Source organism: Dipodomys spectabilis, unplaced genomic scaffold (assembly GCF_019054845.1).
Source record: "Dipodomys spectabilis isolate Male_0828 unplaced genomic scaffold, ASM1905484v1 ptg000871l, whole genome shotgun sequence".
NCBI lineage: Eukaryota > Metazoa > Chordata > Mammalia > Rodentia > Heteromyidae > Dipodomys > Dipodomys spectabilis.
Window position 1 is genome coordinate 17,983 of NW_024871548.1, and position 13,009 is coordinate 30,991.

Below are 13,009 nucleotides of genomic sequence, written 5' to 3' on the forward strand. Positions count from 1 at the left end.
CCACGCCCACCCACGCGCACCCACCCACGCGCACCCACCCACACACACACCCACACGCACACCTACCCACGCGCGCACCCACCCACACGCGCACCCACCCACGCGCACCCACCCACGCGCACCCACCCACGCGCACCCCCACGCGCACACCTACCCACGTGCACACCCACACGCACCCACCCACGCGCACCCACCCACGCGCACACCTACCCACGTGCACACCCACACGCACCCACCCACACACACCTCCCCACGCTCACCCACCCACGCGCACCCACCCACGCGCGCCCACCCACGCGCACCCACCCACGCTCACCCACCCACGCGCACCCACCCACCCACGCACCCACCCACGCACCCACCCACGCGCACACCTACCCACCCACCCACCCACGCACCCACCCACGCGCGCCCACCCACGCGCGCCCACCCACGCTCACCCACCCACGCGCACCCACCCACGCGCCCCACCCACGCGCGCCCACCCACGCGCACCCACCCACACACACACCCACGCGCACCCACCCACACACACCCACGCGCACCCACCCACACACACCCACGCGCACCCACCCACCCACACACACACCCACGCGCACCCACCCACGCGCACCCACCCACGCGCACCCACCCACCCACACACCCACCCACGCACACCCACCCACGCGCACCCACCCACCCACACACCCACGCGCACCCACCCACGCGCGCACCTACCCACACGCACCCACCCACACGCACCCACCCACGCGCACACCTACCCACGCGCACCTACCCACACACACGTGCGAAAACCCGGCCCCGTGGCAGCTGGCTGGGAGAGAGCGGATTCACCCCGAGCTGCTCCCTGCAGGCATCTTATTGTAACGCTGTGCGTGCTTTTATTTTTTTGTTTTGTTGGTCCTGGGGCTTGAACTCAGGGCCTGGGCGCTGTCCTTGAGCTCTCTCGCTCAAGGCTGGCGCTCTACCACTTGAGCCACAGCGCCACTTCTGGTTTTCTGGTGGTTCTTTGGAGATCAGAGTCTCACAGACTTTCCTGCTCAGGCTGGCTTTGAACCGCGATCCTCACATCTCAGCCTCCAGAGTAGCCGGGATGACAGGCGGAGCCACGAGGTTGGTCCCCTACTTCTGGCCCTCTCAGCCGTGGTGTGCGGGGTGACTTCTAGAAGGTCTGGAAGGGCCCTGGGGGCACCGGCCCGGTCAGGACATGGGCAGGTCGTGGTAGGCAGCATACCGTCCAGTCACGTGATGGTAAATCTGCCAGGGGAGGCATGTAAAAGTGTTTTCTAGATCATTCCAGAGATCCCTTAGCTCCTATGTAAGACTCAGCCCTGGAGGGGGGTCTCAATGGGTCCCCCGCCCCCGGCCCATTCCAGGTGGAGGCCAGGCCGGGGAGGCCCGGGCGTGGAGGCCGCGGGCCCCGACTCACCTGCCTCTCGATGTCCAGGAGGAGGCCACTGGCCCCGATGCGCAGGAGGCCGGGCTGCAGCCAGGCGTCCCCCAGCTCCTCCTTCACCAGCGACAGCCAGGCCAGGGCGTCCCGCGCACTGCGGATGCCGCCCGCGGGCTTGAACCCCACCTGCGAGGAGGGGGGGAGACCCGTCAGCCGAGGCCGGCCTCCCGCAGGGTCACCGCCTGGCAGGCCGGCCGGCCGTCTGCCCTCCTTCCTTGTTGCTTTTTTGGCCCAGTGCCTGCATCCCGATACACATGGAGGACAATGCACCCCACTTCCCTGGGACCCCAAAATCACGGGAGGAGACAACAAAGACGCGTCTGCACCCCTGGAAGAGACAAGAGAGCCCCAGCTCAGACTGCAGGCGTGCGTCACGGTGCCGGGCCGGGGCGGGGTTTAGAGAGGTGTCTCAGGAGGGATTTCTCTTTGCTGCTGTTTTCTCTTTGTCTCCTGGGTGGGTCTCTCTGTCTCTGGGAGGGTGAGGGGGCACAGAAATGGGGGGACAGAGGGGAAACCGAGGCAGCCGGGGTCCTCACGGGACACCAGGTGGAGAATGAACTCTACCACTTGTGGGTGGGGACGGGAGGGAATCACTGGGGGAGAGAGCGAGGGACGGGGGGACATGGTCCACAGAGAAACGCGCTCGTGACCCGACTGATGTCACTGTCACCTCTCTGCCCGTCACCTTTGTCATCATGGTAAAAACATGTTTAGAAAAGAGATGTCTCATGGAAAGGGAAAGTCTTGCCGGGCGCCGTGGCTCCCGCCTGTCATCCCAGCCACTCCGGAGGCTGAGATCTGAGGATCGTGGTTCAAAGCCAGCCCGGGCAGGAAAATCCGTGAGACTCTGATCTCCCATGAACCACTCCAACAAACAAGCCAAGTCCAAATTCATTTAAAAACGGGTGTGCGTACCGCACCGCATACCGTCTGCCTTTTGAACGTCCCATTTTCCCCAAATACATAAATAAATGAGATTTTCCCCAGAGCTGATAAAAGCCACTACGTCCCTCCTCGGCTTCACAGCCTTGGGAGAGAGCTCAGGCATCTCCCCACAGCTCCCCCAACCGCCTGCTCCTCCTCCTTGATTTTTTTTCCCAGCGTTTCCTCGTATTTCATTATCGTGTTTAACAAGTTCATCTCTTTCGAGAACTTTCTCGTCACCTCCTATTATTAAACATAATACCTTTTGGGGGGTTTTTTGGTCCTAGACTGGACAGGGGAGGAGAGAACAGTTAAGACAGTTAAGGGGGGGGGGGGAAGGAAAACCAATTTGTGCGTGTGTCCTTCAGTAATGACAGGAAAAAGATTATTTCCCATGACGCAGCAGCACTGGCTTCCCTACCACCACGCGCGGCTTATCACTCATGAGCGTTATTCTGTTATTCCGTCCATGCTCCTGGGGGGGGGGAGGGAGGGAGGGGGGGGAGTGTAATTTCATCATTCACCTGTTTTCACTGGACATCACCCCCCTCTATGAAGGACTAACTCATTAAAGGAGCCGCTTAGGGGTTCGCCCGTCGGTGATAAAGGATCATCACGGATGAACACAGGGCTGAGGAGCGAGTGTACACTTTGCTCCTCCTCACACACAGGCTAACCAACGTTTATCTTAAAGGTAACGCCGCCCTGCTCCTCCTCCACGCAGGGCCCGTGGCTGTGAGGAGTAATATAAATGACATTGTCTCTCCTCCCCAGAGAAGACCAAAGATGCGTAGGCAACCATGTACCTTCCTTCCCGTTCTCCAGAAGAAGTCTCGGATGGCTCGAAGCATCACGATGGCCACGGGGAAGGTGGCGTTGACCGTCTCCTTTCCCGTGGACGTTTTAATAAAATCAGACCCTGACACAAGAGCAGGGAGACAAGAAAAGGTTCCAGGTTCATTAAAAGCTTTCTTTTTCCCCGTTTTTTGTTTTGGTTTGTATTTTTAACACATCAGGGAAAGAAATGAGTTGCATCCCAACCTTTCCTGAGGAATACAACTTTTCTTTCACTTTGAAAAACCAAAATGAATATTTTATTATTACTATTATTATTACCATTTTTGGTCCGCTATAGGGCTTGAACTTGGGCTTTTTTTTTTTTGCTCAGTACTAGCGCTCTACCACTTGAGCCACAGCTCCACTTCCAGGTTTCTGGAGAGAAGAGTCTCACAGACTTTCCTGCCTGGGCTGGCTTTGAACCACGATCCTCAGATCTCAGCCTCCTGAGTGGCTGGTTTGACAGGTGGGAGCCACGGTGCCCGGCACCAATGTGGGTTGGTTTTATCTTGAGTGTTTATTTTCATGTATTACAACATACTCTCTGCCTTCTGCCCCGGCCCTAGAGTGAGCAGTTTCCCCAATGCTTCTCTTCGTGAGAGAATGTGCTAGAAAGCATGGCGTGGGGTAGGGATCTGTCCTGCACCGCTGTAGTGTCTTGCTTCTGGACCGGGCACATGACCCGCTGCTAGATGGACATGGAAAAGGCTTGCACACAGAGCCCTTCATCTATCCATCCAACTGGACGCCAATTACACCGGCATCCACAAATCCCACCCATTCTCACACAGATCATTCTAGAAACCCCCTCCCCAACAGCGGCCCCCAGCTCTCCAGTGATCAGGCCATCGACTGGTAACCATAGCAACACAAGACACAACTTTCCCACAGCGGTGGTACACAAACAGCCCACAGGACCTCACAATCACACACAGCGTACTTTTCCTCTACCTTAAGAAAACGTGGCTCCTGCCTGTCATCCCAGCTACTCAGGAGGCTGAGATCTAGAGGATCACAGTTCAAAGCCAGCCCGGGTAGGAAAGTCCATGAGACTCTGATCTCCAATAAACTAGTCAGAAAACCAGAAGTGGAGTTGTGGTTTAAGTGGTAGAGCACCAGCCTTGAGTGAAAGAGCTCAGGGATGGTACCCAGGCCCTGAGTTCAAGCCCCAGGACAGGCAAAAAAAAAAAAAAAATGAGTTATCATCATCATCATCTCACAATTAAAAGAAAGAGACCCAGTTCTTTTCTAAGAACTCCAGGCCAACAAAATGAAGAAACCTAGGAGGCCAACGTATTAGTGAACTACAGGTATTAAAATGAATAATGCTGTAGTCTTCGGGTCTGTTATAACTTCCCCTTTCCCTCACTTGCAATCCTTACACAATCGTTTTTGGTTTTGTTTTGTTTTTTCTTGGTGGGCTTAAAGCTACCCCAAGCTCTTCGAAGGGGCTCTAATTACAAATCTCCGAGGTACGGTTTCATTAAGCAACTTCCATTAAATAACAGCTGCCCTTGTATATGGGCTTGTAATCAATTTGGTCAAACAGAGTGACTTCTAATCAGCTGTTGATAAAAATAGAAGATGAAATTTTAATTCTAATAGATTAACCGCAAACGGCAAGACGAGTCTTCAAAACCCATCTTCGTGCTTTTCTCCAGCGACTTTAATGAGTGCTCAGCAGCTCATTAGCAAACAGAGCCACGGAGAACATTTCCAGTTCATTAAGGAAATGGACTATGTATTTTTGCATTGTCTTCCTGATTCCTTACAGGGAGAGTCTTAATTACAAGATAATGGATAATGGTTATTAAAAGCAGGCTCCCGTAATGAACCGCTATTCATTTGCGAACCTCTGAGACCACAGAGAGACTGAGCAAGAGAGAGAGAGGAAAATAAAATTACTGACTCCCAAAGATGAACGGATCAAATTATTATTCAATTTTGAAGATCTCATTCAAACTCTGTTGAAACAAGAGGAGATGAAGAAACTAGTCTTCAGACCAAAGCTGTACGTTTAAGATAATAACAACAATAATAATAATATCTCAAGGCTATTACTGCATAATAAGCTTCCGTTGCGGTTACGCAGGGAAAGCACTGAGCTTACAATGGGAAAACATACGATTTTTTTTTTTTAAGTACTTCTGGAGCCAATCTGGTTTGTGATGTAGGAAAAAAGAATCCGGTGGACCGTGGACGGGGATTCTACGGGGGGAAAGCACGGCGGATGCCTTCTTTGCACTTTATACTTTACTAATGAATCGTGGGATTTAAAGTGTTTGAGAATGCTTGTCTTTTACGCGGCGTTCACGCCGACACCGTTAATAATTATTTCCAGGCTCGCCAAGAAATTACCGATTCGAGTTAGCCAGAGTTGTGGGCGGCAATTCGGTAATTCTGACACTAATTCACACTGGCCGTCCACCATGAGACACTCCTTAAAAACAAACAAACAAAAGCCCTCTTCATAAACAGAAAGCAAAGCCCCAAGTTCAAACGAAATCTGCGAAGGTTACTCCACACGGGTGGATAAAGAATCTGGGGTGTGGTTTTAAGGACTGTGGGGTCAGGGCTGGAGACTGGGCTGGGGGAGGCAGGGAGGCAGGGAGACAGAGGCTCTGACGACAGTGCTCAGCCTCAGACCAGAGCCCCACAAAGCTTCGTCTCTGTGTCCCAGCGGGAGGAAGAAGGAAGGAGAAAATGAAAACTGAAAGTCAGGCTGGGTTCCTGTGGAGTGGCTCACGCCTGTCATCCCAACCACTGAGGCTGAGATCTGAGAATCGAGGTTCGAGGCCAGCCCAGGCAGGAAAGTCCCTCAGACTCTGATCAGAGAGCCGGAAGTGGCGCTGTGGCTCAAGAGGTAGAGCACCAGCTTTAAGTGAAAGGGCTCAGGGGCAGCGCCAGGCCCTGAGTTCAAGACCCAGGACAGGCAATAAATAGATAGATAGATACATACATACATATATACAGAGATCCACAGATCAATAGGATAAAATAATTTGAAACTCCAGACGATGGGATCGCTTAGTGTTTTAGACTCATGATAGAACACAAACACTGATCTAGAACTCAAATCTCTAATGCTGAAGGCCTCACATTCTCCAGCTTTTGTGAGGGAGGGGAGTCAGCCCTGGGTCTTGAACTCAGGGCCTGGGCGCTGTCCCTGAGCTCTTTCACTCAAGGCTGGCGCTCTACCACTTGAACCACAGCGCCACTTCTGATTTTCTGGTGGTTCATGGGAGATCAGAGTCTCACAGACTTTCCTGCCTGGGCTGGCTTTGAACCATGATCTTCCGATCTCAGCCTCCTGAGTAGCTGGGATGGCAGGCGGGAGCTCCGGCGCAGGGCAGTCTTGTTCTGTGGCCAGCCTCTGTCCTTGTGCTGCTGGAGCTTCCCGGGTTCGGGGCTCCTGTCTTCGCCAACACCTTCCGTGAGTGACGAAGTTTTCGCATCAAGATGTATCTGCTTTGTCTCTCCCCGGGGAAGGGAGAGGGAAAGGCAGCTAGGATGTCCGTTCTAAGGCTTGGGCAGAGAGGAGGGGGAAGACGGGCTGTGAGCGCCCCCTGGCTGTGAAGCCGGGAACATGTGGATTCAGCCCGCGGGCGTTTACAGCTGCAGGACCGGCTTCCAGAGAGATGGACTCGGATCCACAGCGCCCCGGACGAAGCCAGCTGGAAAATGACGCTTACTTTTATGTGGATTAAGAGAGTCGCGATGACGCTGGGCAAAGCTTTGGGGGGGAGAACCCCACACACACCTCCATGTCAGCGCAAATCTCTTTTTTTGGTGGTAAGTGTGTTGAGTTTCTGGGGTTCGGGGGGGGGGGTTGTTTGTTATTTTACCAACCCGTCTTTCATAAAAAGGAGTTTTGCTCCTTTTCCCATGGGAACTCGGTCTCTCGGCTCATTGATTCACTGGAGAGGAGGCTCAGCTCTGTGTGGAAGGTACTTAGTCCCGGAGCCCCAAGATCAGCCCAGGGTCCTGCCTGCTCTGCAAATGCTTTTCGGGTTCAAATCCTCTCTTTCTCTCTGTCTGTCTTTGTCTTTCTCTTCCTCTTTCTCTCTCTGTCTCTGTCTGTCTGTCTGTCTCTGTCTCTGTCTCCATCTCTCTCTGGCTCGCAGGAGTTGCTGAGCCCACACAGCCTTGGGCGGGAGAGAGAAAGGGCAGACGTTCACTCCGAACCCCCAAACGGGGGGAAGAGAAACCAATCCCGAGTTCCCGGAGAAAAGGGGGAGTCGGGAGGGGCGGGAAATCCTGGCCAACATCTGGATTCCTTCCTGGAAGAGCTAGCAAGCCACTCTTCCAAAACTCCCAAGCAGGAGCCGGGCGATCCGGCGTACGCCTGTCAGACTCAGGAGGCTGAGGGCTGAGGATCACGGTTCGAGGCCACCAGAAAACCACAAGTGGCGCTGTGGCTCACGTGGTAGAGCGCCAGCCTTGAGTGAAAGAGCTCAGGGACAGCGCCCAGGCCCTGAGTTCAAGACCCAGGATCGGCACCAAGAAAAAAGATCAGCGAAGGCTGTTCATCTGTAGATGAATGAATAATCAGCTGACAGGCGGGCAACTGGCTGAGCAGGGCGCCACCTGCTGGCCCTGTCAGGAGAGCGCAGGAACTGAGCAAGATCAGAGTCCAGCCCTCCACTCACGAGGGCTCACGCCTATTTGCACCTGGCTCACACCCCTCCCACAGGAGAATCCGCGCCCCCCCCCCCCCCCCCCGCCGGCCCTTGGGGGAACAGGCCAGAGGCTTTCATTTTGACCAGTTTCCCTCATAAGAATAAGAATCTGAGCCAGGCGCTGGTGGCTCCCGCCTGTCATCCCAGCTACTCAGGAGGCTGAGATCTGAGGATCAAGGTTCAAAGCCAGCCCAGGGCAGGAAAGGCCATGAGACACTGATCTCCAATGAACCACTCAGAAAAACAGAAGTGGCACTGTGGCTCATGTGGTAGCGCGCCAGCCTGTAGTAAAAGAGCTCAAGGGACAGCGCCCAGGCCCTGAGTTCAAGTCCCACCCCCGACCAAATAAAAGAACCGGAATCCGGTCCAAGCGGGAGGGGCCTACCTGCCATCATGGCCACCATGCTGGCCTTGTAGACGTTGGTGAGTGAGCCCAGCTCCCCAGTGGCTAGGATGGTCTTGAGGTGCACCTTCTCCCCGCAGGCCTGGCGGAATGCACGGATCTCCTCGTACAGGGCTGGGGGGGGAGAGAAATGGGGGGGTGAGAGAGCTGGCGGGGGGGGGGGGGGGGCTTCTGGGAGCTGCAGGGCCCAAGATCGACGGACAAAGCCTCCCATGATCGCTGGTCACACACACACCCCAGGACAACACGGGGTGGGGCGGGGGGAGGTGGGGAGGTCTGCTGCCGCTCACACCCTTCCCCGGCCCCGCCCGGCCTCCCCTGGTAGAGGGAGCTTTGTCCGTGTCACGACGTGCACTTGGCGGGCGCTGGTGCTCACGCCTGTCGTCCCAGCCACTCAGGAGGCTGAGATCTGAGGATCACGGTTCAAAGCCAGCCCAGGCAGGAAAGTGCGTGAGACTCTGATCTCCCATAAAATCACCAGACAAAACAGCCAGAAGTGGAGCTGTGGCTCAAGGAGCAGAGCACGGGCTCTGATCAAAGAAAACAACAGCAGGGCTCTGTGGTAGAGCGATTGCCTAGTGTGCAGGAGGCCCCGGGTTCGATTCCACAGTACCACATACACAAACAGCAGCAACAATGAACCAGAAAAACCTGGTGTGCCTTAGGCCTCAGCCATTTGGGAGTGAAGTCGCATTCAGCTCGTGATTCAATAACCCCATCCCCACCTCTCAGCGCGCTTTACTGAGCAGTTATTTCGCGGCCTGCAGGGACTCGATGTTCCTGGGGAAGGCTGAAGGTTCCCCAAGCTGGGAGGGGTGAGGGGGGCGCTGATGGTCTACGTGATGTCTACCCACAATGCATGAATGGATGCCCGCTTATTCAAACGCAAGAGGCCCAGCCACTCGCCGGTGGGCAGACCTGGCAGACCTCGCCGCCGCCGGGCGAGGATGGGTCTCACCAAGAATCAGACAGATGATCTTCCCGGGCTCCTAAGAGAGTCCAGATAAGAATGCACGGCCTGCACCTGATCCATCCGGGAAACACGCCTGGCAGCGCACCCCAAGGGAGGTGCACCCCAAAGACAAGCAAGCGCCCAAGAGCCAGACCCAAGAAAGGAGGCCGGAGGAGCTGGGCACAGCAGCACACGCCTGTAATCCCAGAGGCGCCGGAGCCCACCCAGGAAGACTGAGGGAGGCTGGGGGGGGGGGGGGCAGGGCTCGGGGCTAGAGGCGCTTGCCCAGCAAAAATCAGGTCCTGAGTTCAAACCCGACAGTCAAATGAGAGAGGGAGAGCGGGAGGGAGGGAGGGGGAGGAAAAAGGAAGAAAGGCAAGCAGGCATGAAGGAAGGACTTGAACTCAGGCCTGGGCGCTGTCCCTCAGCTCTTACACTCAAGGCTGGCGCTCTACCCCTTGAGCCACAGCGCCATGTCTGGTTTTCTGGTGGCTCATGGGAGATCAGAGTCTCACGGACTTTCCTGCCCGGGCTGGCTTTGAACTGCGATCCTCAGGTCTCAGCCTCCTGAGTCGCTGGGATGACAGGCGGGACTTCGCTGGGCTACATCAGTACTCAGAGTTGCACACAGACATGAATAACAATAACAACAGCAACAGTAACAGTAACGGCGGTGAGGCCAGCATCAGTGAGCCCCACGGGGGGCAGAGGTGGGAAGGAGGGTTCACCTGGCCCCGAGTGGGGGGGAGGGTGGCAGAGGTCGGGAGGGCGGTGGCCATGCGGGGGCGGGGCTCTCCTCTGCCCCCCTCCACCCCCCCCACCTCCCCCCATCCAGGTCGTCGGGCCCGGGCCGGCCGCACCCACCTTCCCAGCGGCCCTCCAGCACCAGGGTCCGGTTGATGACCACGTCCACCTCCGCGGCCCCGTCCTCCACCGCCAGCCGGACCTCCTCCAGACGCGTGCGCAGAGGTGTCTGTCCCGCGGGGAAGCCCGTGGCCACTGCAGGGGGGGGGGGAGGGGGAGAGGGAGGGGGGGAGGGGGGGAGGGAGGGGGGGAGGGAGGAGGAGGAAGGGGGAGAGGGAGGGGGGAGGGAGGGGGGAGGGAGGGAGGGGGGAGGGGGGGAGGGGGGGAGGGAGGGAGGCAGGCGTGTGGAGGGATGCAGGCATGTGACATCACAGGCGTGTGGAGGGACGCGGGCGTGTGACGTCACGGGCGTGTGGAGGCTGCACGTGTGTGACGTCACAGGCCGCCCCCCGTTTCCCCGCCGTCCCCCCAGGAGGGGCGGATCCCTGCTCCAGCCCGTGTCCGGTGTCCGGTGTCCGTGAGGCCCGCGGCCGCCGCAGCTCCCCGCCGTCCCTCCCCGCCGCGCCCCAGCCCGCAGGAAGGCGCCGCCCCGCCCCGCGCCCGCCCGAGCCCGAGCCGCCCCCCGCGGGCCGCGCGAGCCTCACCGGACGCCACGGGAACCCCGCAGCCAGCCGCCCTCAGGGCCTGCAGCGCGTCGCGCACCCGGGCCGGGAACACACACACGGCAGCCGCGGACACGCCTGCGGGCCAAGGCGCAGCGTCACGGGGGACCGCGGGGGAACCGCGCCGCGCCCGCCGCCCGGCCGCCCGGGCTGGCTGTGAACCACGACCCTCAGCTCTCAGCCTCCTGAGCGGCCGGGATGACGGGCGGGAGCCACCCGCACCGGCCCAAGCCCGCATTCCCACCGCGTTCCCAGCCCCACCTTGGGAGGCGGGGTGGTGCGCACGGCTGGAGGGACTGGGGGGGGGCCAGGACCTTTGTCGTGCATGTCCAGGGCGCTCAGCAGGTCCTGGCGGATGGGGTACTTGGCTTTGTAGCACAGCCTGCGGACGCTGGCGGCGGTGTCATCCCCGGACAGCGTGGTGAGGTCCATCAGGGTCACGGCCTTCAGGAGCCACGCGGCCTGGGGGGGGGAGACAAGAGATCACTGCCCGCCCCGTCACTGGACACGCGTGGCCCGGGCCTAGAACCACCACGCACCCAACCCCTCCCCAGCCCGTGGCCGGCGGCTCAAGCCTGTCATCCCCCGGCGACCGGGGAGGCCGAGATCCAGAGGATCGGGGCTCCAGGCCGGCCCGCGACAGCGCAGTCCCCGAGGGGCTGATCGCCAAGGAACCGCCAAAACGCTGGGCTGGAGGCGTGGCTCAGGCGGCGGGGCGCCAGCCCTGGGCGTGCGCCGGGGTCACGCCCAGAGCGCGAGACGCCGAGCTGGAACATGCCAGAGCGGTCCGCACCTGCCACTCCTGCTTCACCGTCCTGCGGGCCTGGACCTGCCCGGCCCGGCGGAGCACGGCCGGCTGGTTCACGCGCACGCTGCCCATCCAGCCGAGCTCCAGCGCGGGGCGGCTGGGCGGCGGCTTCGCGGGGGCCGGGCTCCTGTCTGGGGCGGGGCGGGCGTGAGGGGCGGGGCGGGCGTGAGGGGCGGGGCGCCGTGAGGGGGCGGGGCGGCGTGAGGGGCGGGGCGGCGTGAGGGGCGGGGCGGGCGTGAGGGGCGGGGCGGCGTGAGGGGGCGGGGCGGGCGTGAGGGGCGGGGCGGCGTGAGGGGCGGGGCGGGCGTGAGGGGCGGGGCGGCGTGAGGGGGGGGGCGTGAGGGGGCGGGGCGGGCGTGAGGGGGCGGGGCGGGCGTGAGGGGCGGGGCGCCGTGAGGGGGCGGGGCGGGCGTGAGGGGCGGGGCGCCGTGAGGGGGCGGGGCGTGCGTGAGGGTCGAGGCGCCGTGAGGGGCGGCTGGCGGGAGGTCCTGGCGGGAGGTCACGGCGGCGCGCATGCGCACTCCCCGCTGCGAGCGCGGCCGGGGCTCGGGGTCGGCGCCAGGCCGGAGCTCGAGGCCCCGGGCCGAGGGACGGGGGGAAGGGAGCCGGGCGCGGCCGCCCGCGGGGGGGCACGCGCGCCCTGCCGTGGCAGGGGGACCGTGACCCCGTGACCCCGCCCGGGGCCGGGGCCCAGGAGGGGAAAGCCCGCCCCAGCCCGCCCGCGGAGGGGGGGGGGCACGGGGGAGGGGGGAGTGTACCGCGCGGGGGGAGGGGAGGGGGGCGCGGTGGGGGCGCGGGAGGGGGGAGGCGCCGATGAGCCCCCCCCCAGCCGGGATCTCCGGAAGGAAGCCGGGCGCGGAGCCCGGCCCGATCCGGTGCGGTCCGAGCCCTTCGGCTCAGTGGGCGCCGCCCGCCCGCCCAGGACCCAGAGCGGCCCCCGGGGAGGGCGCGGGACCGGGGCGCTCACCCAACAGCACCACGCCGGGGCCGCTCGCCGCCATCGCGCCGCAACGCCGCTTCCGCCTTCCGGCCGCAAGCCCCGCCCCGCCCGCGCCGGCCCCGCCCCCGGGACGCAGGTCCCGCCCTCCCGCCGGAAGCAGCCGCAGAGCGGCTTGGCGCCAGGTCGCTGGGGCCGGAGGCGGGCCCGCGTGGGAGCTGGGTCTGGGTTCAAAGCCTGGGGCGGTCCAAGGTGGTCGTCAGCGCGGGGACGCCGGCGAAACGGCCCCGGTACCCCGACTTGGTAGAGACTGACAGGTGACCCCCCTGACCTCGGGGTCACAGCGCCTCCCGCTCCCCAGGGCGCTTCCTCCCCCACCTCTGCGTCACCGCCGTGTGACGTGCGTGCAGGTCCACACAGCTGTGCGCACGCGCACCGCGAGTTCCTAAGTGTGAGGACGCGCGCGTGCGTGTAGCAGCGGACGGCGCCCTGGCCCCGGCTGGCCCCGGCTACTCTGCGGGCCCAGATCTGCGGACCGCGGCTCGAAGCC

At 60.9% G+C, this 13,009-nt stretch overlaps 1 protein-coding gene across 1 annotated transcript; it reads right to left on the reverse strand.

Moving 5' to 3' along the window:
* Positions 1-1,014: 1,014 nt before the first annotated feature.
* Positions 1,015-12,544, reverse strand: Dera (deoxyribose-phosphate aldolase). Its single transcript, XM_042673485.1, has 9 exons — positions 12,490-12,544; positions 11,508-11,653; positions 11,029-11,176; positions 10,697-10,792; positions 10,113-10,247; positions 8,279-8,410; positions 3,184-3,296; positions 1,430-1,579; positions 1,015-1,257 (listed from the first exon to the last, which is right to left on the reverse strand). The coding sequence occupies exons 1-9, from the start codon at positions 12,521-12,523 to the stop codon at positions 1,201-1,203; spliced, it is 1,011 nt and encodes a 336-aa protein (XP_042529419.1). The 5' UTR covers positions 12,524-12,544; the 3' UTR covers positions 1,015-1,200.
* Between the last annotated feature and the right edge of the window lie 465 nt (positions 12,545-13,009).